We start from the raw sequence: 25874 nt of genomic DNA, 5'->3' as shown, positions 1-25874 counted from the left end.
CCCACGAACCGCGAGATCATGACCTAAGCGAAAGTCGGACGCTTAACCGACTAAGCCACCCAGGCACCTCCCTGAAACCCATTTTAATCTCATTTCTCCTTCAGCTGTGGGATGAGGTATCTGGATTCCCCAGTAGGATGGCTCTGGAGAGTGATTTTGTCCTGACTCCACACTGGAGGCTGGGATTGTTCTTCCTCCCTCTGTCCAACTGTGTACTCTGCATTCAGATCTGGTTAATAATTAAGATATACCCATTTTTAAAATGTACCTTCTTCAAGATTAACACAATAATTTCAAAAGGATATTCAGATAGTTCTCAGACTATGAGTAGAACTTTAATGATGGATATGATAGTTCTTCTTTCTAAAGTCACTGGCCATTTCTCATAACAAGAAAATACTGGAAAACTACTGTTTCTCTAGACCATGCCTCCCGAGAAAACATCAGAGGACCACAAAGACCACATGAAAATATTTTAACTATAGCAAATACAAAGTTGGCTGGATTACATAGGCTTTCAGTAAAATTGGCTATACAATCATTTTTAGTGGTCTGCTGTTAACTGCTTTCTCAAAACAAGCAAGTAGTTCTATTACATCGACCTTTACACTATACTATTTTGTAAGTTAATCCTCTATAATAAAATATAAGTAAGCAGATGAGATTAAAAAAATAAAACTTGTATTTGTAATAAACTTACTTTTATGCAGAGTTTCACATAAAATCTCCCAGACTTCTTTTATCATTCTGTGTTGGATCTTCCTGTTAGGAAAATTAGAAAATGTAAGTACCTCATGTTGACCAGCAGAGGGCGCTTTTACATTATAAAGAGAACGGGATTCACTGTTCAGTGTGGAAAATTATAATGTAACTGTAGAGTGTGCCATGTGTGAATATACAGTGCGCATGACTGTGAATGCATGTGTATATTTTGATTTATATATTCGTTCACGTGAAGATTTTAAAATTCCACCCCAGCTAATGAGCTTACCAACCTGCTTGTTTTCAGACTTTAATACCTTCTTTTTCATATTCCCCCATATGTTCCATTCCTTAGGTTTATCCGGTGACATTATGCTTTGGAATATATTGTGGATATATTTTGCATAGATCATGTTCTGTAGGAGGGGTTTAAAAGTTGACCTTTATAAAACAGCCTCCTTCTCCCTGGCCCAATCTGTTATAGCACTTTTTTTGTTGTTGTTTTGTTTTGCCTTTTTATAGACCAAAGTCCAATCTTAGATTTGGTCTATACTAATTTCTGTAAAAATGCCACAAAATTTATCCTTGCACTTGAGGACCAGAATAATGTTTTATAGCACCAGCCTCTAGAAATTTAGAGATTTTTAGAATCTCTAGAAAAAAAAAATACCATATAGCATTTAAGATCTCAGTGGAAACGATAATCAATAAAGCAGTGTGCAATGAGATTGCATCAGAATAACCCACACTATTGAAGGATTGGTTTGACTTCAGATAACTATCCTTTACCTTTGTTTTCTGCTAAACTTAATTACATTATATATTAGAAATAGAAACACTACTGAAACAATCTAAAAGGCATATTCTAATTTGAGCTGAGAGAGAGAGAGAGAGATGCTGCTATCCTTGCTGATGTTAGTGTTTGCTAGAGGTTAATATAGGTTTCTATTTTATCTGAAACCTACCTGGAGCTACTGAAGTTAGTTATATGACTTCCAATTGCTTAATAGTTCCATGAGGGTTATTGTTCATATCTCAGGAATGAAGACATGGGTATTTTGACAGAAAGAATATATCCCTGGTGGGCAGCTATGACATGCTGTATTTATTTTCCTGACATCCTTTCATGGCTACAAGCCAAAAACTTTTTTTTAACACCGTTTTAACAATGGCAAAGGTTTTCATTTTAATTTGATGCTTGGGCCTCACCGTCCCTATTTAGCGTGTGGATGAGGACTAGAAGCCAGAGAGTGAGTTGGTCAGGTTTTATTACTAAGAGAACCAAGTCCTGGGGATATTGCCTTCGCCCTCAAAGAGTTTATAACCCAGTTCCAGAAAACAAGTTATGGGGCCCCAAAGAGAAACAGTCATCTGTCCAGGGCAAAACAGAGAATGTATTCAAGGATAAGGAAGGAAGATGCAGAGACAGCCTCCCCAAGGAGGAATCGGAGACATCCATTCACCCAGTCCTGGGTTGGATCTGTGCACAGAAGCAGCGGCAGCATTTCAGACTGCATGGGCACTGTGAGCAAGAGAGTAGGTGTAGGACAGTTCAAAATATATTTAGGGTGAGGGGCATTAATAACAAGAAGGGCTCTGCATGTGTCGGAGCAGGGCTTTTAGGGAAAGTCTCTGTACTTCTCAGTTTTGCAGTGAATCTGAAACTGCCCTGAAAAACAAAGTCCATACAAAATGAATCTAGCTCTAATAAACCCAGCAAAATTCTATAGCAATGCATGTAGGGGAATAATTTGGTTAAAAGGGGAGCATTATGGAGGAAGGTGGGTGAGATAAGACTTCTTATATCAATGAAAGTTAAGGGGTTTCTCTATGGTTTTTATAAATGACTTTCTAAGGCAAAAATAAAATACCCTGACAAGTTTATCATTTATTGATTGGCCGATTATGAAATAGTAGCACAATGCACACATGATCGTTTCAGATGATGTTTGTGGGACAGTCCTCACCCGGAGGAATGAATCACCTGGGTAGCTGGAATCAACTCCCACTGGCTTGCACGGGCCAGATGCACACATCTCTTCTCAGCTCTACTCTGTGACATCATGCTGGTAGATTGAAATCCAACCTGGAAGGGACATTTATACCATGGAAATTAGCAGACGCTTCTAAATCGTGGCTTTTTTCCCCAAACGGCCGACCATTTAGCATTTATCGGGATGCCCTTAAATGCATCTCTCTCCATACTTTCCTCACATTTGCTTAAGCCTGCTTAACTTGAATAGCTCTTCCTGAGGGGTGTTTACCAGCCAAAGAAGTTTCTGGTTCATCTTCTAGCTTGCCATCCCTAAACCTTGTCACTGCCAAGACTTACTTCCCATGTGGTCATCTGGCTTTTCACTCATAACTTTTTCACTCTGGGACTTTCGGCCTCTGTTACTGACTGGCAATGAATGAATGGGTCACTCTCCTGGATATGGTTATCCCCACAACCCTGTACTTTAATAACTGTCTCTATATGTTGAGACTCAAGTCCAAAGGCTAAAGGGTCTAGATGATACAATTTAAGCCAACACTATTACTTACACACAATTCAAATGTAATTCTGATGGAAACATTTCAGCAGTATAAATTCTATAAACAGGAGCAAGGAGCTCCGTGGATAGCCATGTGGGCCTGTGGCTCTAGGAGAGTTTTTTCTCTTTGGGGAACTCATTTCCTAGAAGCTTGGATCCAGGAGAGAATATGCAAGGTGGGTGGAGGTGGCTTCTCTCCATTCTGTGGGAACACATGTTCCCTGGCACGGAGAGCAGAATCTGACAGACCAAAATGTGAGCGTGTGTGTGTGTGTGCGCACACGCACAAATCCATATACATAGAGCTGAAAATAAAAGTCATCTATTTCCTCTCAAAAAAGATTAAGGATAAGTTATTTCAAAAGAAAAGGAGTGTTTGAGTGTTAGGATACTTTGCATTTTAGAAAAAAAAAAAAGACAAGAGGTCTTAGCAATGTGTCAGATCCAATTATAGGAGCCCACAGAAAAGCACAGAGAGATTCAAAAGAACCCACAGTGGGAGAAGAGTCCAGAATAACTTTATTGGTGGTCTTGAGGGGTTTGGCTAATACATCTCAAAGAGGAAGAAGGAAAAAGAAAGTGGTAAAGGTCCATGTCAGTCTTCAGTGTACACATCACAAAAAGCCTGCCCTTTCCATTTGGGTGATACTCAACTGTTGTTCATTTTTAAGTACCAGTGAGAGCTATTGAAACAGGACCCTGAGAGAGAGAGAGACAGAGACAGAGACAGAGAGACAGAGAGATGTAAGAAAGACAGGAAGGAAGGAAGGAAGGAAGGAAAGAAGCAAGACAGGCACGAAAGGAGGAAGGAAAGAGAGAAAGGAAGAAAGACAGAGAGAAAAAGAAAAGAAAAAGGAAAAGAAAAGAAAGGAAAACAAAAGGAAAAAAGTAAATAAGTATTATTAGTAATTTGAAAATAAACACACATAGGAAGCCCGTGCAGTAGTTGTGGGTGTGCCCGTACATGAACATGTGTTTAAATCTTGAGGGGACTCTGACATTCCAGGCTGCATGGATTATGAAACCAGGCAAATGGGAAGAGCTGAAGAGGTGAAGCTAAAATGCATCACAAGGTCAGAACTAGAATAACCATAAAAGTTCGGTAACAAGTGAAATTAGATTATTTGCAGAACTTGTAAGCACTACCTTTAAGGTGAATGGGATCTGCTGGTACCCTTCTAAACGTGCATACAGACCCTGGTCCCTCACACTGCTTCCTTCTCTATACAAAACCACTTTTCGACAAAGAGAATGTATGACAGCCAGGGGTAAAAAAAAAGAGAAATACTCTGTGGAGTGAGAAACACATCAAGATTGAAAGTGGGAGGGACGTTACCTGGCAGGGATAAAAATAAAAACCAATCTGTATCTTACCTAATAAAGCTTAGTCCTTCGGTTGAATAAACAATATCCTTACAAATTAATTGTTATAATAGCATTTTCCAGCAGAGGGCATACTTTACATTGAAATAGATCCTAAAAGGCCTTCAACCAAGAGGTTTTTTTCATATGAATTTTTTTTAACTTCAATATTTTTGGTTCTAAATGGTTTAAAAATATTTTAAAGTATTTAAAGTCTAGAAGATGTTAAATGTGAAATTTCCCAGATTCCAGTTAATATTTCTGCCTTATTAGTAAAATATTCAAGTTGTGATTGCAAAATGAAGCATTTTTTCCATGGCTTATGGACTGGTCTTAGACATTGTCATTGTACACAGAGTTGTTCTTTTTTGTGTGTGCTGTTTACACAATTATTACAGAAAATGCTATCTTTTAATTGGACGAGTATCATTTTCTTTCATTCCAAAAAAGTTTGATATAAATAACTGCTTTTTTTTTTAACAGTTTAAAATTACTAACATTTTCTAATCTGTTTTGTAGCCAGCTTTGATATTTTCTCTAGAGGAAATGACAGCTATATAAAAGTTAACTAAACTTATTATATAATGTAACTCCAATATTCAAAAGCCCATTTAAGTAGCAACTTCATGGGAATTTAAGATTTGTTTCTCTTCAAGATTCATTTCCTTTATCTAACATAGTCATTCTCAAAACAAATGAGAAAATAGAAACTACTATCTCTATTTTAAAAATTTAAGAAAAAAAAAGGGTAAGTCACTTGTTAGCAGTGGCTGAGGTCAGATCTGGAGACCAAGCTGTTTGACCCCATAGTGCATGTTCTTTTCACAGCAACACCCTGGCTTCAATTGACGAATCTATTTTATCTGATCTATTCTAAAAGCATGGATACATGACTTTATTCATCAGGACATAAGTCCAGATTGACGTACTGTGAAAAGTACAAAGAATGAAACAAAATAATCTTATATAAATCAACTGCAGGAATTCTTGGTTTATAAACTCAATAGCTTGGTTTAATTTTGGCATCACACAATCATTTGATCTGACTGTGTGTGTGTGTGTGTGTGTGTGTGTGTGATTTTTTTTAACACGATTTCCTTAAGTGAATGAAGGAAGAAAATCTCTGGGGAAGACGTTCTTAATGTTATGAGAGATTCAGTATAGTTTCCTTTATTATTAAAGTTATTTCTTCTAGTACTTCTCTTTCTATGAAATAAAAAAATATATCAAACGCATAAGGAATTCGCTGCCTAGGAAACAAAATTATTTTTGTGTTGAGAAAGTTGAGATTTTATATATCCTCAAAATGACAAAGAAATAGACCTTTATATATTCACTTTCATTTTCCTAATTATCTCTAGCAGAATTATTCCAATTAATTTTGTTTAACAAGGATGGAAATGTTCCTCTTTTATATTTGTGCAGAAGAGAAAATTTCAAAAATAAGTGTGGATGTTTAAATGTAAAGTAAATGGAAGTCTATCGATGAAATCAGAAATGCGAGCAAAAGAAAACAATCCCTCCACTATTTTTTTTTTTCTGTTGGGAAGATAAGATGTTTCAAGATTGATAGAAAATTTGACATCACAATGAAAACGTCTATATGCTTTAAAACAATAACAACCAAGTTCCATTTCACTTAACACCATTGAATATAGGATTGTTGCTTGTTTACAAAGCTTCACACAAATCATCAGCCTGCTTGGGACCAAATGGAAAAAAAAAAAAAAACGCACTGGAATACTGATTGAGCTTGCCGCATTCTAGCTGTGTGGTCAGGATAAATCATTTAACTTCTCTGAGCCTTGGTTTTTCATCTATAAAACTGAGGTAACAATGGGTATCTACCACACAGAATGTTGAGGCTTAAAATGTAATTTACATCTGTGAAGGTACTGAGCTCAGTGTTCTCATAACACATTGTATTTTTGTTTGTAAGATCAAAATAATCCAGGTTATAAATTTAATTAACAATATCCTATTTTTGGTCACAACTTTGTTTAATATTTATAAATTAATCGTGCACATTGTGTTAAATAGCTTCCCCACACTTACATACGTTAGAACAGAGGTTGGGGAAAACCTTGACTTTACATATACACAGAATAGTTTTAAAATTGTTGTATAACTGCTAATGATTAGAGAATGAAATGAAAATCAGGTATATTACACTTAATGGGAAACAAAGATACAGTGTTAGATTTTAGATAATACTTGTTAAGTATTTTTTGGTATTTTTGGTATTATCTTCAGTTCTCAATACTCTTATAAAACAACAAATGAAGGCATGTCAAAATTTAGTTTTTTGTTTCAGAAATCTTAATCTGTTTTTCTAGATCTAGAATTATCCTTGCAATGACATTTTCCCCATCTCATTTTACACCTTGCTTTTTCCTTATAAATCTTATTCTCTTTTCATCAGTACATCTGCCCCAAACACTCTTCTACTTGACAGTTCTATCCCACACTTGCCTCTAAGCTTCTAACAAGGCATACCTCTGGGAATTGCAAAGTGCCATATTTAAAACCTCTCAGTGAGATATACAGGTTTTCCCGTGTAATCATAAGGGATTCCTCAAATCTGAGTTTGAGAGCTAATCTACGACAACTGGTAGGCACAGTATTTTCAAATTAGTATATTTATGTTGTGCTAATATACTTAAACAGTATGAGTGTCCATTGAGAATTTTCCGCAAATTCTTTATCAGCTTTCTTTGAACTTTTAAGAAAGATATCTTACATATATGATTGGCATCAGATATAATTCCATTATATTTCCCGCTAACTTGGCTTATCCAAGTTGGAAGGGAGAAGTTGCAGATGTCCTAGATGCTCAGTGGAGTATAAGTCAGCAATAAAAAGGAACAGGTTAGTGATATAAACAACATGGATGCATCTTGACTGTCTTAGGCTAAGTTAAAATAGTCAAATAGAGGCTACGTATTGCATGAAACCATTTATCTCATGTTCTGGAGAAGGCAAAACCACATAGGGATAGAAACCAAATCAGGGACTGCTAGGGGACAGCACGAGGAAAGACAACAATGGGGCTTAAGAGGACTTCTGAGGTGATAGAAAAATCTTGATTGTGATGATGGTTGCAAAACTATATACATTTGTTGACAAACTAAATCTACCTTAAAAAAAAAAAACTAAAAAGAGTGATTTTTTTATAGTATCTAAATTATACCTTGATACACTTAAAAAAAAATAACTGGTTAAGGAAAACGAAGATACTTGTAGTTTTGAGGAGTTGTGTATGGTCTCTTTCCAGAGAAATTTTATTGATAATATACTATGTGTGTGTTTCAACCGGTTCTATTACTAGCCCTGAATGTGTGGCACTCACACTAGTCTTAAATAGCTAAAGGCTACTTTAATGTAATTTATTTCATGCATTTGGGAGCTTTAGCATGAAGTGATAATTATGTAACAGGTATAAATATTATGAAATGTTATTAACTGTAAGAGCAGTGTTTAATGGATTTCCTGCCCTAATACTATGCCAACAACTCGATTTTTATTTCATATTCCAATCATCAGCAATTAAGCTATAGGGCTAAGAGTTTATTGTACCTAATATTACTTAATGGTTATCAAATTCCGGAGGGTGGGTTATGCGAGCCCCATTTTAAATGAGGGCAAGTCAGGCTGAGAGCAGCCTCAACAGCAAATTTTACAAGTCCTGATTCCAGGGCTGACGTTTGCTGCCATCTTTCATTTACTTTTACCAGCTTAGCAATAGTTCTGATTCCTGTGGATAAGATGGCATAAATCCTTGGCAATAAACTGTAAAGAGGGAAGTCTTCCCTAGAGGGGAAAAAAAAGATTTTTCCAAAGGAATTGATACGGAGTACTGAACACCAAAAATCGGGATTAACAAGTTAAGGGGACGCTCTTGCCCTTCATCTTCACTGTAACTTTTTGAAGGAAGCTTAGTTTAATTGTAGTAAAGGAAAACATTTATTTCCAGCCTCACATAAGCTTTCTTTACAACCACAGTGCCAGGCTTTAATGATACTCTTTTTGAGCAAATTCTTTTTGAGGTTTTAAAGTCATGTTTATTGCTGAACTGTTCTTTTTGTAACCAATCAACAGAACTATGTCGTTTATTAATTCTTTATACTTTATTAATTCCCTACCATATTATGTTGAAACAACTCAGTGGTTTATGTATAGTACTTTTTGTTTCATTGCCACTATCAAGCCTAGATCTTTTCTTGCACAAAATTTACACATGGGGGACAACAAAAGTCACAAATGTTTACAAATTGGTATTCGCTCTTGAATTGGATATATGGTACTTCAAGTAGGTACATGTGTTTGATTCACTACCCAGCAGCTGCTCATCCGTAGCAGAGTTTTTAAATGTTGCTTGCCAGGAACTCTTACCTTTTATTCATAATTGTCTGGGTATGCCTTTTCCACTTGCATTGAACTGTATGTACTGTGTGCTGTAGAGGTGTGCAGTTAAAATACGTTTATTCTCAGAAATATTTTTAAAATATTTTAAAATGTTTTCCTTTGCAGAATCAGACACAAGTTTGGCAGAAGGAAGTGTCAGCTGCTTAGATGAAAGTCTTGGACATAACAGCAACATGGGCAGTGATTCAGGCACCATGGGAAGGGATTCAGGTACTGCCTAACTGTTGTGTAAACCTTAAAAAGTGTGAAATAAGACGCCATATAGTGGAAAGCATGGGGGCTGTTCATACCCTCCCTAATGTACTTATGCAATTAAGGCAATTCTTTTCTCCAGTTGAAATAGTTTTGGAACTTTGCCATTCACTTTCTTTCAAAGTACAACTTATAAAAGTCTTAGAATCAAGCTCTCTAATTTTTGATCCAGGACTTATCTTTTGGTGTCGATGAGAATACGCATATGCCACATTCCATAGAATCATGTCATCTCTTTTATTTATGCTATCTGTTTCAGCTAATTTGACTGCGTTTAAATTATGGATTCAGTTTGGTACATGTGTTCCAAACCTTACTTTTTTCTTAAATTAAAATACTTTAAAAATAAAAAAATTAATGCTGTCAATTAGTTGATGGCAGCTGTAGATTAACTGCAGATAGCAAGAGTTCTTTTAAAATGAAAAACTAAAAATTACGCATGTAAGGAAAAGAGTTTCAATTTGTCTAAATATCTCTGGCATAGAAGTAGAGTTTGCAGAAACACTTTTGTCACTAACTGAGAACTTCATTAGGTGTTTCCCTAATTGCTCTCTCTACTAGTTGGATATCCTTCCAGCGATAAATGAGAGTGCTTCTTCTCAATCCCACACTTCAGCAATACTTCCTGTTATCAGATTGCCTAAATGTTGTCAGTCTGGTCAAATTCATATCGCTTCTTTCTGTTGTTTGAATGTGCAATTCCAACGATTACTACTGAACTAAAATGGTAACGGTTTCTAAGAATAGGTGATGGATCCTTGGATATTTGTTATACGCCACTCTATATTCATCTGGCATTTGAAATATTTCACAATTAAAATGAACAAATTATAAACAAACAAAAAATGCTTTGCAATGTGGCCAGCTAAGAATCAGTAGGAAATTGGCAAATTCAGAAACACAAATTACTTTTATATTCATTTGTTCGGTGATTGAGTTGTAGAAAACACTTGGAAAATATTGTGTATTTCAGATTACCATGCATTTTCAGAAGAATTACAGAAATTTAGCTAGAATAGTCCTAAAGGGACAAAATCATTTACATGAAAATGGTCATTTGCTCTAAAAGCTTTCCAAGCTTTTAAAGGGTTAAATCATTTTCTGTTCACTGCAGGCAGTGTTTATTAAGTTATTGCCCTATTCTTAGTTCTGTGGATTGTATTTGAATTTTCTATACTTGCTATACAAACAATTGTTAGATTTAATAATTAACATTTCTATTAAATGTTATTGCTGTTAGGACTCAAACTATGCTCTAGCTAATATTTAACATCTTTATGGTTGTTTTAAGCTTCTGGACCGCATCCTAATTTTTGTTTGTCTAAGTGAGAGCTTTTCAACAATATTCATTCATTCAATAAATATTTAATGGGCATGCCCTATGTGCTGGGCATTTTGTTGATTTAGAGCTGTTAGCAAATGTAACTATTTGCTGATTTTCAGTCCTCAATGTGGCATGAAAGACATGATAAATCTGAACGCAACCTACTTTTAAAAAGCAAATACATTTTCAAAGGCAAATACATTTGAAGACAAACACATTTTCAGAGGGCACCCATTGAAGTTCTAGATGGGGTCAGTGCTTAGAAATAAAGAATTTTTTCGCATAGTGGGTAGTGAAATTCTGAATTTATTATAAAATTATGAAATTTCTTTCCCTCAGGTGCACCGTATAGACTGAAATAGAAATCACTTCAAAAAAAGCTTTAGATAAATTGCAAATAGGTAAACATGTATTGAATTTCTGAAAAGCACTACAACATTTAGGATTATATTCTTAAACTTTGAGGTTGACAGCAAACGGACTCTGTTTCATGTGTCCTTTGTCCACCTTCAGCAGTGACGTAATGGGACACAAGGATCATGGATGTCACCCAATACCTTAACATTATGTTTCTTTGTGGAAGTATTTCATCATAGGAAAACATGATTAATAATGATCCTAAGGTTTAAATATTCTAATTATGCTAGGGAAGGCTTTTTTGTTTTTCTGTTTCTTATTTTTAGAGAGATACAGTACATCTCACAAAGTGGCAATATTTTTGGCAATGTGCATTGGCCTGATATGTAGAAAGTGTTTCCTTACTATTTCGAGGTAATACCTATTAATATTTGTCCAACTGGAATGGCGTATTTTTCCATGGTTACATACTATAGGTAAAGGAATACTTTGTCGATTTCAAACACATGCAGTGACAGACCTTTTCTCTCCAAGAATAACTCAGCTGTCAAAATCAATGTGAGAATGAAATGTGCCACATGGTGTAGTTCCAATAAAATGTTATTATTTAAGTCCCATTTGATTTTATTTTTGACCATTTATATGGCATAGTATAACTTCAAGGTCTTCAATCAATATTTGTTGTAGAGGAAGGGCACAGTGTTATTCAAAGCTTGTGCGTATTTTGAATACCACGTTCATTATTGCATTTAATTGATTTTGCTTTTCAAAGCAAACCAGAAAGAAACAAACAAAACAAACAAACAAACAAACAAAAAACCAAACATTTCTTTTATAAAGGAAATTGGTTCCTGGCTCATCGACACCAGCCCCCTTCTCTCCTTCTGGTGACAGAGAAGAGAAAATTCTCTTTTCATTGCTTATGTGGATAAATTCTTCCATCCCTGTGTCAGAGGATGTGATAAGGCAAGAATCAGGCTGAATATTTAGCACTCACCCAGCTCTTCTTTGGATGCAGTTCTCACAATGAATCCAACTCTGATTTTTTCCATATTCACTCATGTGCTTCTCTTTTAAACTTGGGGCTACCCATCAAGTTCCCTAGACTTGACTCAAAAGTATGGAAGCTAATAGAGATAGATATCTGTCTAATAGCCCAATAGTCTAATTGTTAGTGACTGCAGTATAGTGGTTTAGACTCTGAAGTCCTTGAAGACAAGGGCTATATTCCTGGGGCTGCGTGGCATATAATAGCCACTTAGTAAATATTTACTGCACAATGAACTAGTGGTACATGACAAGGTTAAGTAGCAGAGAATCTTCATGACTTTGGTTCTAGAATCAAATCTTGAACATGATAGTGCTTTTAACTTCCTAACTCATCTTATATTTTTCAATATAATAAATACCTACTATGCATAAGTGGTATTGATGTTGTACTCATTTGACTTAGTTTTAGATTACTTGGGAAAAAAACAGAAAATTGCTCCAAGTTTTTCTTATTGATTTGTGTTACCCAAGGATATAGTAGGAAGCATGAAAAATAAAAAGGGAAAATGATTATTTAAAGAAGTACATTTAACTATTGCAAGGGAAGCAGAATTTTATTACTTTTAAAAATTTTTAAAAATTAAACAAAGAGAATTTGTTAACATCTTTTTAGTGAATTTCCTAAATTAAATATCAATTTAGCCAAAGTGAATAACTGGATCTTGATGTTAAACGCAATTTAAAATACATCTTCCTTTGCAAATATTCTTGCTCTTTTGAAAATTAAATAATGGTAATGTAGGTAGAATGTTAGGATTTTGATAATCTATAGAAGTCACTTAGCAGGGAAGTAATGATATTCGTAAATAAATTTGAACCTTACATAAATGTAATAGAAGATGAATCATTATGATTGCTGTAGAGTTCAAAACAAGCGTAGAGCGCAAACTTGTAAATGTATATTTTCAAATGCTGGTGATCTTAAATGAGTTTTTCCTGAATATCATATTAAATGAATTGACAGATGATCCAATGATAACTTAAATGTATTGCATCTTTGTTTACTCATCCGTATAGGAGACAAATTTCCTGCCAGGTTAGTAGATGACTCTTACTAAGTGATATTTGGTGTGAATTTTCCTACCTGTGCAGATAGTACTATCACAACAAGTTAAAACCCATTTAAATAGAATCATCCAGTTGCTGAAATGGAACCATCAGCAACTTTTGTGAAGTTAATGGGATTATGTTAGTTTAGTTTTACTGCAATCATTGATAAGAGAAAGAACACTTCATGTGTCATGAAGTACTAAGCACTGTCATTTCATTTTTTCTTATGATTATATAAAGCATAAGAGGCTTTTAAATTGATTTAATATGTATTTTGCTGCATTCCACATGATAGGTTATACATTTTTAGATCTTCTTCCCCTGGCTAATATAGATAAAAATGGTCACTTTTAAACAAAACATGTTTAAACCAAGATATATTATAATGATTTTATTCTAATGTTTAAAAAATAATGTATATTGGGGCGCCTGGGTGGCTTAGTCGGTTAAGCGTCCGACTTTCGCTTAGGTCATGATCTCGCGGTTTGTGGGTTCGAGCCCCGCGTCGGGCTCTGTGCTGACTGCCAGCTCGGAGCCTGGAGCCTATTTCAGAGTCTGTATCTCCCTCTCTCTCTGACCCTCCCCTGATCACACTGTCTCTCTCTCTCTCCTAGAAATAAATAAAAATATTTAAAAAAAATAAATAAATAAAAAATAATGTATATTAGTATTTTATCAGAATTTTAAAAGAAACCTATATTATTTGGAAATATTTTTAATATGTTGCATTTTGAGTTTCAGGAAAATATGAGTATGTGGAGAATACATATAAGGAAGTGATAAAGACCACAATTCAAAACTAAATGCCAAAATGGATCACAATTTTTTGTTAAATTTATTTTTCATCTTTTAAAGACAACCTAGCAATTAAAGGATTGCGTGGGGGGAGCTTTTCCCAATCACCCTTGTTTAAGGTAGCTACCTCACATGGCAAAAATAGGATTTTTTTTTTTTCCATTTTAGAGTTTTAAGATAGATGGATGATAGATAGACAGACAGACAGGCTTTTGGGTATTTGGTTGTCAGATAAAGTTTTTCAAATGAAGGAAAGTAGCATTAGTTGTAATATCATCTTACAGCAGTTAAAGGTAAGGGCTGGAGTGGGGCAGATGCAGAACAGAGAACTAATGACTCCTGCTATCCTAATTTCTCTTGATTCATAGGTAGAAATCTAAAAAGAAACAAGTAGGACATCAGGGCTCAACAAAGAATTGGAAAGTCTGACGCATTAAGAACCATCACTGCCAATCCTGTACCACAGCCCTTTCTGCAGTTTCCCCTGGCTTTGCCCCCTCTGTGAAAAGACTCTCCCCTATGGCCTCCCTTCTCTGTCCTCCTTCCTGTTAATTCCCTACCTCGGGACCTCCACCCCCAGGCCACTTCCATGATGGAGTGCCTGGTTGTACCCTGCAAAAGCCAACGGAGAGCTGACACCCATTTGACATGGAAAAATAGAAAAATGGATTGGTTCGGACCACACATGAAAAGGAATTCAAACCACATGAAGCCCATGTTCGGTTTTAGACTTCCTAGCCTTAGTTGTTTTATTGCCCGTTCCCTTATTTTTCTACCTTTTAATTTCCTTCAGATGAAGAGGATGTGGCAGAAAGAGCATCCCCTGAGCCAGAACTGCATCTTAGGCCCTACCAAATGGAAGTTGCCCAACCTGCCTTGGAAGGGAAAAATATCATTATATGCCTCCCTACAGGGAGTGGGAAAACCAGAGTGGCTGTTTACATTGCCAAGGAGCACTTGGACAAGAAGAAAAAAGCAGCCGAACCTGGAAAAGTTATAGTCCTTGTCAATAAGGTATTCAAATGACACATAATGCAACCATGTTTATTTTCACTTTATTATTCTGATGCATTTGTAAAATGACATATATAACAATAGATCACATAGATTTAATGTAATTAATAGTAATATTTTATTTTAAATCTTTGCTTTTATGGTTAAATGTAATATCTAAGTTATTAGCTTTTAAAATGATTTTTTTTTCATAATACCCGAGCATAGATCAAATAGCTGTTATTTAGGATTAAGAACACATTTACTCAGGGGCGCCTGGGTGGCTTAGTCGGTTAAGCGTCCGACTTTCGCTTAGGTCATGATCTCGCGGTTCACAGGTTCGAGCCCTGCGTTGGGCTCTGTGCTGACTGCCAGCTCAGAGCCTGGAGCCTGTTTCAGAGTCTGTATCTCCCTCTCTCTCTGACCCTCCCCTGCTCACGCTGTCTCTCTCTCTCTCTCCTAGAAATAAATAAAAAAAATATTAAAAAAAAAAAAACACATTTACCCAGGTATTCTTTAAGGTTGACTGGCACTAATTTAAGTTATCACTGTATGTGGACATGAATGACCTCAAATTATTACTGAAATCTAGGATCAAATATTGTCTTTTGAAGTCTCATTAACTGTTGTTAACGGTGGTAAATCCTCCTTATCCAGAATATATATATAATTTATGTGAAGAGAAAGAGAAAACTAAGTGAATATTTGGCTGATCTAAATTGAGTTAAAAAGGAAAATAACTTTCAAAAATTATACAGAGGTGTTACTTGAAATGTAACTGATGTTTTCCTCTAGTACTTTCTGTCTTAGGATATTTAAAGACCAATCTAGGGGCGCCTAGGTGGCTCAGTTGGTTAAGCGTCAGACTTCATCTTAGGTCATGATCTTGCTGTTCGTGGGTTCGAGCCCCGTGAGGGGCTCAGTGCTGACAGCTAGCTCAGAGCCTGGAACCCATTTCAGATTCTGTCTCTCTGTCTCTGACCCTCCCCTGCTCATGCTGTCTCTCTCTGTCTCTCTCTGTCTCTCTCTGTCTCTCTCAGAAATAAATAAAACTTTAAAAAAAATAAAAAATAAAGACAAATCTTCATAAACAGGTTTAAGTCTCCTTCACTGTAAAACAAAATCGAGTTTTTTGAGCCTTATTCAGAAAAATGAGTTTATTAATTTATAAATTTGCATATTGGGCAGATTAATTTTTACTTTTACAGAGTAAAATTGGGTATACATTACATTTCCATGGCCAAAGTGGTCTTTTCTCTATTACTTACAATAACTAGATTTTCATCATGACCCTTACCAAAAATATAGCAATAGACTATACAGCTTTCCTGTATTTTTGGATTTCTATTATGCTTAAAGTTTTAGTTGCAACCTGCTTTTCAGTACTAAAGAAACATACTCAGAATCTGTGATCTGAGTAATTTCTATCATGTATCTCCAAATGCATTCTGTATAGATCTACTAAATCAAAAGACTTCTTTCTTATACTTGAATGACTGCTATTAGAATAGTTTTATTTCTCTTGTGACAGTCGTGAAGCACTAGAATTTATTTGTGCATAGCTTTTCATGTAGTCTCTTTATTAAGGACATTACCTTTTGGTATAAAAGGGATCTAGCTTTGACTACTACTTCTACCTACCAGTAGTTTGACTTGGACAAATTCCTAACTTCTCTCACATTAGTTTCCTCATCTGTAAAGTGGACAAAATAATAGTTCCCTATACAGTTGCTGTGACATTTAAATTAGATAATCTGTCTAAAGCCTAGTAATGACTCAGTAAATATTAGTTTTTCCTCCCCTCCCTATTTCTCACCTCCATAACTAGGTAAATGGAACTCCTTTACCAGTTGAACAGGGTCTTAAGTACCAGGTTTGGAGGAAAAAAACAGAGTTGACTGGATTTGAAGATACTTCAGCTGGAGTTTTTAATACCATTTGAATATTCTGCAGTTTGATGTCCTCAAACCTAGCCTTACCATCTCACTCCCTAAAGGCTCTCCTTCCCTCTTTAACTGTCTCTTTGTTAGTTACACCACCTCCTCCAAAGCATGAAGCCTCAACACCTAGGGTATATTTTTTATTCCCTTTTCTTATCAAGCCACTGGGTCATAAACTATTAGAGCTGAAAGAGGACTTCAAGATCCAGCTCTTATCCATTGCAGGGAGGTTCTCTCACCGCTGCTGAGTAAGCTGGAATATCCATAAAGTCCCCCTTTTAATAAGATAACTTGCTCCATTCTTTGAATAACTGACTCATAAGGAAAGCCCTAAGGAAATTTGTTTCTCTGGAATCCACACTCATTGCTTGGAGTTCTTTTCCTCTGTGATTATAGAGTATTAATTCTCCTACCTCACGACTGCCCTTCACATAGAGAAGGCAGCAGCGTGACTCCTCTGTCATTTTTTTTTGTTCCCTGGGACAAATATTCCTAGTTCCTTTAACTCTTTTTCATATAACATAGTTTCCAGATTATTCATCATCCTGAGTGCCCATCCTTTTTGAGACTTCTTAAAATACAGTGTCCACAGTTGGGCAAAATACTATAGATATGGTCTTATCATCAGTGAGCCATGAGGCCCATGGCCAGGTTTGCCTTTATCACCGGTGCCGGCACCCACAGACTCATCTGGAGTTTGCCATAAACTAAAAGCCTCAGTTTCTTTTTGTCCAAAAATCTGTTAGACTAGAATTCTTTTAAGTTATTTTTGTACAGTTAAGTTTTTGAACCGAAATGCGAATACTTAACATTTGTTTCTTCATCTTACGCATGGTGACTGATCATTGCAGGTCTCAGCTTTTTGTATGCATCGCATGTACCTTCTTCTTATAGTGACTCTTCCTCTCAGTGCTGTATGCTCATCACAAAGTGTTCATCTCATGGAACTAGGTGATTCTTATGAATCCACATTTACAGCCATGTTTGAATATTAAGTTATCCTCATTAATATTCATACTCATTGCACTGTTGTGTAGACATTTAAGGACATAAGTCTAATTCATCATCTGCTTCTCTCTTGTTTTTCCTTAAGAATTACTAGAAATCCCTCCACTAGTTCTTCCATATACGTCGTACTTACGACATTTTTGCTTTATTATCCCGTTTCTTTCCATTTTAAAGGCTCGTGAGCTTCAGCTCTTTCTGATTAAATCAGGAAATCTCTGGTTCCCTATGTCACATAACCTTAGTTTCATATTTGACCTAATAGATGGTATTATCACCCTTGATCTGGTAAAGAGAAATCCTGTCCCCTCTAACACCATTTACTTTCATCTCCCTGCCTCCATGCTTTCCAAAGTTATCGCCTTCAAATGCAGGGAGAAATGAAAACACCACCTGTGTTCCCAGACTTTCTATTTCCTATCTAGGGCTTCAACATCACGAGAGATAAATCCCAGGTTCCTTCAGATGCTATAATACAGCCCCATATGATTCAGCAGAAGTGGGTAGCAGTTGGGTTTGATTAGTCTTGGCAGGCACTCTGTCACATCTCAGGAAAAGGCTCCAAGAGGACCACACACCTCCCAATTAGCCATGTCAGACTTGCATCTGGCTTTCTCTGTGTCCTTCAGTAGGAAGTCAACGCCACCCAGAGTGAGTATCGGGATTTCCAACACCTGTTACCTCCTGGGAAAACTTATTTTTGTTCTCTAGACCAGAAGATGCTGCTGCTTTGGAAGTTCTTGACTCATATTTTATGGGCAGAACCCCAGGTCGCTTTGTCACCCCATGGTACAGAGATTCTTAAATCATTAAGCAGTATGGGGGTGTTTAAAGACAAATCAAAAGCAGACGCTGTCCTCAGGAATCTACATTCTAAGAAATTAGAGACGTGGATTAACAATATAATAATTAATATTGTATTGCACTTGGTGATACAATATTAATTATTTTTATCATTCTTCATTAAATCCGCACAGGTACTCTATGAGGTAGCCCTGATTATCCTCATTTGACCCATCAGAAAACTGAGGCTCTGAGGCTTTAATTGTTCAGTCAAGGATCATCTTGCCAATAAGTAGCAGAGCTGAAACTTGAATCCTTATCTTCCGAAGCCAGCTGGCCTTCTTTTTTCACTCTATGGCTAGAATAAAAAGATTAGCAAGATATCAGGGAAGTTTTATGAGTTATGAGTACCCAAAAAATGACAGCCTCTATTTAATTTTCACAACAACTCTACCATAGGTTAACGTTATCCTTATTTTATTACTGTGGAAATTGAGATGATTCAGATGGTTCAGTAACTTGCCACAGGTCACTTAATAAAGCAAATGGCTGGAGTAGTTTTCAGAGCTGACTTTCTTTCCTCTGGATCTTGCTATCTCCTTCCACTAAGCTTAATTTCCATTCTCTTCTTCAGAAAATTTCTCACTTCCTCAGATTATTTCTGCTGTGTCATATAAGTAGAATGAAAAGAATAGTTCTAGAGAAATGTATGAGAAATGAGTTTGTGTGAGTGAGAGAAGAGCTGTGGTTCTCAAACTGTGAAGCCTTACTGTCAGTTGAGGCTTCATATAAGTTCAGGTTTCAAGGTTTTGTCCCCAGAGACGGCACCTAGATTCAGTAGTTCTTTGGTTGGGCCCAGGACTCTGCATTTTTCAAATCTCTCAAGTGATTCTGTGCAGCTAGACCAGAGATTTTTACTTTGACATAAACAAAAACCAAAACACTAATGGAAAGTTTCTTATCTTAGTCTTTTCACCTTGTGTTCTTTTCTCCCTCTTACCAAATTTGGGTTTTGATTTTAGATCCACACTGTTTTCTTAAAATTCACAGATTCCATTTTAACCCCTTCCCTCTCCACATTGACTCTTGGACAACTTCATCATTTCTACTAAATAATGATACAAGGCAACGTTCTTGGTACACTTTTCTCAGCCAGGGGTATTGGCCAGTCCTCATTTTACACATAAGTGGGACTTGCCTCAAGTAAAAATATGAATCACACATGTTCTGCAGACCAATAGAAAGATAACCATTGATCACATTATCTGGTAATTACATTATGAGGAATATAGTGCTTATTCTTTGATACTTGCCCTTGAAACTCTTCCTGCCAGCTCCCTATTTGCCGCACTGTACATCCCTAGGCTTCCATGGTATACATTCTCCTAGGATATAACCTTAAAGATGGCCTGGTTATTCCTTTCCCCTGATCTAGGTATTCTGAATGACTGGTAGTGTGTAACATTTAGGTATCAACTCAGCTACCCTCAGCAGATGCTATGACATATGAGAACCAGCTGAAAGGCCTCTTTTTTTTTTTTTTTAACTGCCTTGCAAAAAATCTTTCAACAGGTTCGGCTGTTACTGAAACTAGTAATTTCTAAACTTAAACTGGGGCAAATGGCTATACTGCAGAGTAATGCCATCATTGGGCAGTGTGAATACAAGACTGGAGAATTAATAGCCACCCCTTAGACAGAGGACCAGATACAGGGTTGACACTTTCTGGATGTTGTAGCCATCTTCCAGCTCCTTGCCTGCAAAGAGTCTCTGCTTGCCATGGGTGGGGGGTAGGGGGGTGCGGAATGTCTTTATCTTGGGTGTTGACATTCACATTCTCCATGGTATCACTGGGTTCCATATTCTGATCTCCAGATGGTCTTGCAGGTCAGTGTCTTCATAAAGACTGATAAGTTCACCTGCTAGTGAATGCAAAGATACTGTGAGTTGCCAATTACGTTGAGTAACCTCAATGCTAGCATACTCCCACTCAACAATGTCAGTCAATTCTGAAAGATTTCCACTTATTTTGCCAAGCCTGTTTGCTCTTTTGCTCTTTCTCAGCCACCAAAGTCATTTTAGCAGTCTATGCCTTCACCACACATTTGCTTTCCTAAGCAATGTCTCTCCTCCTCAGTTTTGGTTTTCTGCTCCCTTCAATTTTTTAGGCAATTGTCTCTGGCCTTATCCCAAAACAAACAACAGGAATAAATCAACACTAAAAACAACTCATAAGGTCCTACAAACTATACTAAATTTAAAACATTCTGTGTGGTGCTCACAACCCTTTATCTATGGCCCTGATCTATGAATTCAAAATTTATTTCTTTTCCAGTCTTGGTTTTCATGTATCTTGTCACCAACCTGTGCCCTACTAGATTAAAATGCCTCCTGAACTTTTCTTTTGAGCAGTCATTTGCTTCTGCCTCTTTGTTGTCACTTTGTCTGCATTTCTATGAGAGAATTATTACACTATGTTTTAATAATTTGTGCTTTTTTGTTGTTTAGTCTTAGTCTATGTGCTTAGTTAGACTGTTCCTCAAAGTTGTCAGCCATATCTTAAACATTTTGTGTCTCAGATACAAAGTCTACACTTGATAGGCATTCAATAAGTGCTTACTGACAAACTGGATAGGTTGTTATGCTTAATTACCTGATAATCTAAATACCTCTGATAATGCTTGACACATTAGCGGGCCTTTGATCAATACTCCTTTTGCTTTGACCATGCTCTCTCTCTCTCTCTTTCTAATTTTGGCATTTTTAAAGGTACCATTAGTTGAACAGCTCTTCCGCAAAGAGTTTGAACCATTTTTGAAGAAATGGTATCATACTATTGGATTAAGTGGTGATACCCAATTGAAAATATCATTTCCAGAAGTTGTCAAAACCTATGATGTTATCATCAGTACAGCCCAGATCCTTGAAAACTCCCTTTTAAACTCAGAAATAGGAGAAGATGATGGTGTCCAGTTGTCAGGTTGGTTGAAGTGTTTATGTTTCGGAAAAAGAATTTGTAGTAATATTGATGATAGTAACAGAGGCTATATTTGTTAAATAATCTTCAAAATGCTGATTTAAAAGATTATCTCTGATTTAGATTGTCTTTCATTGCTTAAGTTTTCATTTTACTCTTCTACTTTCTTGGGGAAACATACAAAGATTTAGATATATTTTTAATTGATCATTTTATATACACAAGGATACGTTATTAAATCAAACACTCACTGAGCTTCCTATTTACTTTTTATTTCTAGGTTCCAACAAGTTATATTCATAAGCTAGTGGATATTGTTAGAGCTGCTATCTTTTCCATAGAATAAGACACAGTCCTTTCTATTTTGTGGGCGATGGCAAGAGAAAGTGAGAGAAAGGGAAAGAAGTATATATACTTATCATAATAATGATAATAATTAAGTTCAATGTTAAAACAAGGCATAATTATTCTGTTTAAATGATATGGTTTTCATTTGACATAAACAAGCCCTCACCACTTAAAATTAAATGTTTTATTAAAGAACAAAAGTATAATCCTGAATTAATTTGGGAGAATATATGCAGGATTGAATTCTATCCCATAACACTTTGTGCCTTTATACACTTTTTGAAACTAATCTATCAAATAGGGACAACATGTAACAGGAATAATTTCATGATTAATATACATGGACTTCTGGATGTACAGGTGACTGGCATAGTCAGATTGCCCTCTTAAAAAGAGGTCTGTGCCAAAATCCTGCTCAAGAAAAGACCACCGTGTTAGCTCAGTTTACTAACTTAAAGGTACTTTTTTTTTTTACTATACCTTGCTGGTATGGACAAATGAACCACTCGGATTTTCTTTTAAGACTTTTCCCTCATCGTTATTGATGAATGCCATCACACCAACAAAGAAGCTGTCTATAATAACATCATGAGGCGTTATTTGAAACAGAAGTTGAAAAACAATAAACTCAAGAAAGAATACAAACCGGTGATTCCCCTACCTCAGATACTAGGACTGACAGCTTCACCCGGTGTTGGAGCAGCCAAAAGGCAAGCTGAAGCCAAAGAACATATTTTAAAAGTAAGCCATTAATTTTATGTATAACAACAATGACAGCAATAACAACAACCACAAAAACCTAAAGCAAATGCCAATGTTTCTTGGGCTTTTTGAGTAAGATTAGGTCCAAATGCCATGGAGTACATAACAGAAGGTATTTCATGCTCATTGATTAAGTGAATTCAGTATGCTTTAGTTAAAATAAATATATCCAACCTTATGCAAAATAGTAAGATGCCTTAATAAATTATTATGGCACAGAGAAATATCACAAAAATTATGGAGTGCAGATATAATAAATGAAAACTTGAGGCAAATGAAATACCTTATTTTAAATATCTACTCTTATTGTTAAACTTAATGACCCATTTGATATAGAAGTGTACAGTCTATCTCTCTCAAAGAATAAATAAATAAACATTTTAAAACAAAAACTATAGAATAAAAGAGGCACCTGGGTGAATTTCTAATTTTCATAATACTCCATGAGTTTAAAAATTGCGTATTTTCTTCTGTGCCTTTTTGTTCTCTGTGATTCTCAGATTCTGAGTAATTCAAATTAAATGGGAAAAAGGGGATATGAGAATCTTTATTTGAAATTGTACTACTTGTCAGCTGCCCCTACATGGTAACATCACATAAAGCACTATTGTTGATTTCAAGTGTTGAATGAATTCAGAGAAACCCAGGAAGTATGTTGGCACTAAAGCAATTGCATTTATATTTTAATTCCCTTACTTTAAGTTGGATTCCATAAAAATTATGTAGAACAGACAGAGGCATAATTATTGGTTCCAAAATACAATTTATTATGGGATTAAAAACTAACATCAGTCTAGATTTCAGGCACATCCAGGCTTCAGCTGCTCCTAGCTTTACATTGTCCTTTTTATGAGCAGAAGAGGGTAGTAATCTGATCCAGGGATGTTAGGATGACCTTTAAAATATCTCCTATAATATGGTTATCTTATAACCATTCTTTGCTGATCTTTTTTATTTACTATACTGTTTCCATATCAGTTTTTCCAGATGGCAAATGGAATTTAAGAAAGAAAATAAATACACTTCTTTTCTGGAATTATCCACCAACTAATTTAGAAGCTTCTTTTTAGTCTGTCAAGATAAATGTACTGGTTAATCAGATCCACAGTAAAGCAATATTAAAATGCTGTATTTAGCAAGCCATGGTATTTATTTATTATATGAAAGATAATTCTATATTGAAATCAATTGAAAAGGAAAACTAAATATTTGAACATTGAAAAAATCTCTTTTCCAGATATGTGCCAATCTTGATGCATGTACCATTAAAACTGTGAAAGAAAATATAAGTCAACTCAAAGGCCAAATAAAAGAGCCATGCAAAAAGTTTGCAATCGCAGATGACACCAGAGAAGTATGTTGCTTAAAGTTTTATATTTTTTAGATTTATAATACCATACTCAACTGAAAGATGCAAAGATTATTTTATACAAACCATCTGAAGAATATTATCTTAAATTTTTAGCAAAATAACTTACAGTTTTCTTTTTTGTTATTAGACAATAAAGTACTGCTGTGAATTCTCTATGCCATTCTTCTTTTAGTTTTCCAGTTTATATGAAGAAAAGTGATGGAGGTGAGGGTAGAGAGGGTTGTATAGGTAAACTAGAAAGGTTACTATAGTTCATTTTATTCTTTTACCTTTCGTGATGAATTCCAGGACTGGTTTTCAGACATTTCACAAAGGAATTTTGTTGCTACCAAATTACAGTTGGTAATGATAATGGGAATTCTTTCTTAAGAAAACACTGACACAGTAGTAAAGAAGTAAAATATTTACTTTAATGGTGCTTTTGAAATGAGTATTTTCACTGATTATAAAAACCAGCTGAGTTGGTTTGGACGTTATGACCATTCATTTGTAAAATATAAAAAGCATGATAAGTTTTAGCTCTATATACTTTGTAATAAATGTAGTCATTGAAAATCTACCTCATAGGATGTTAGGATTAAATTACAATATATATAATGGACAATATTGTATTTGAAATATACTAGGCACTAAATCAGTGTTAGTGACTGATCTCTATAGATCAATTTTTGTGAAATTTCTGAAGAAGACTACTGTCTATTCCACCTGACCTAGAACATTTCAATATAATTTATTTTCTTTCATTTTTTGTTGCTTATTCCATTTTACTTAATAAATTTAAATGCATGTTTCTACTCAAAATCATGTTTTTTTAAAAACCCCACAACATCCTCATGATATATTTTTAAAAGAAGTTGCCATCTTACTTTTTAACTTACTTAATTTAGGTATGCTTTTTATTGAAGTATAACAGACATATAGAAAAGTACAAATTTGTAAGTGTACAGATTGCTGAATTATTATAAGGTGAACACATCTGTATAATCAAAATGTAGACAGAACGTTTTCAGCACCCAAAAGAAACCTTTTTCTCCTTCCAGTCACCTGTCCCCCAAGGAGATAACTAATATCCTGACTTCTAACACTAAGATTGGTTTTGACTCATTTTTAACTTTATTTAAAGGAAATCATTTAGTTTGCACTCTTGTGGGATTGTTTTTGTTTTTGCTTAACTCTCTTAACTGTTTATGAAATTTGTTAGAGGGCCACCTGTATAGTTCAGTGAGTTAGTGCCCAACTCTTGATTTTGGCTCAGGTTCTGATCCTGGGGTCTTGGGATCGAGACCTGAATCAGACTCTGTGAAGATTCTCTCTCTGTCTCTCTGTCTCTCTCTCTCTTTCTAAAATGAAAAAAAAAAAAAAACCCTCTACTTAGTTAACATACAGTGTTATAGTAGTTTCAGGTGTACAATATAATGATCCAACAATTCCATGCATCACCCAGTGCTCATCGCAAGTGTCTCTTAACTTTTTATTTTGCTAGAAATAATACTGAAACCAGTTCTTCAAAAGGGAATGTTTCTTAAATTACATCACAGTCTCTAAATAATTGGGGTATTGCTTTAACTTATATATTTTAAAATACTGTTGGCATTCAAGTTTCTTATTATTCGTTAGTTTTATATTTGTAAAACTTTTAAAATGGGAATTGCAGTGGGGGTACATGATGTTGGTGTGTGTGTGGCTTAAGGGTGGATTTCTGATAAAAAGTAAGTGTGCAAGGAAGTAGTCAGAGATTAACTTGTTAATTTGTCTAAACAAGGAGTATGAACCAAATTTATTATAACATGGAAATTATTTTAACAAAAGTAATGTTATTTAACAACATAAGTATGTAAGAATA

At 35.4% G+C, this 25874-nt stretch overlaps 1 protein-coding gene across 1 annotated transcript in view; it reads left to right on the top strand.

Moving 5' to 3' along the window:
* IFIH1 (interferon induced with helicase C domain 1) overlaps positions 1-25874 on the top strand; it is a 53522-nt gene that overhangs the window by 15032 nt on the left and 12616 nt on the right. The window contains exons 4-8 of the mRNA XM_039253444.1: positions 9129-9233; positions 14645-14865; positions 21342-21552; positions 22421-22638; positions 23897-24013. Coding sequence (XP_039109375.1) covers positions 9129-9233; positions 14645-14865; positions 21342-21552; positions 22421-22638; positions 23897-24013 — 872 coding nt within the window. The remainder of the gene's footprint in view (positions 1-9128; positions 9234-14644; positions 14866-21341; positions 21553-22420; positions 22639-23896; positions 24014-25874) is intronic.

Source organism: Hyaena hyaena, unplaced genomic scaffold (assembly GCF_003009895.1).
Source record: "Hyaena hyaena isolate Hyena2069 unplaced genomic scaffold, ASM300989v1 scaffold_450, whole genome shotgun sequence".
Classification (NCBI taxonomy): domain Eukaryota; kingdom Metazoa; phylum Chordata; class Mammalia; order Carnivora; family Hyaenidae; genus Hyaena; species Hyaena hyaena.
This window is presented reverse-complemented; position numbering and strand designations above follow the sequence as displayed.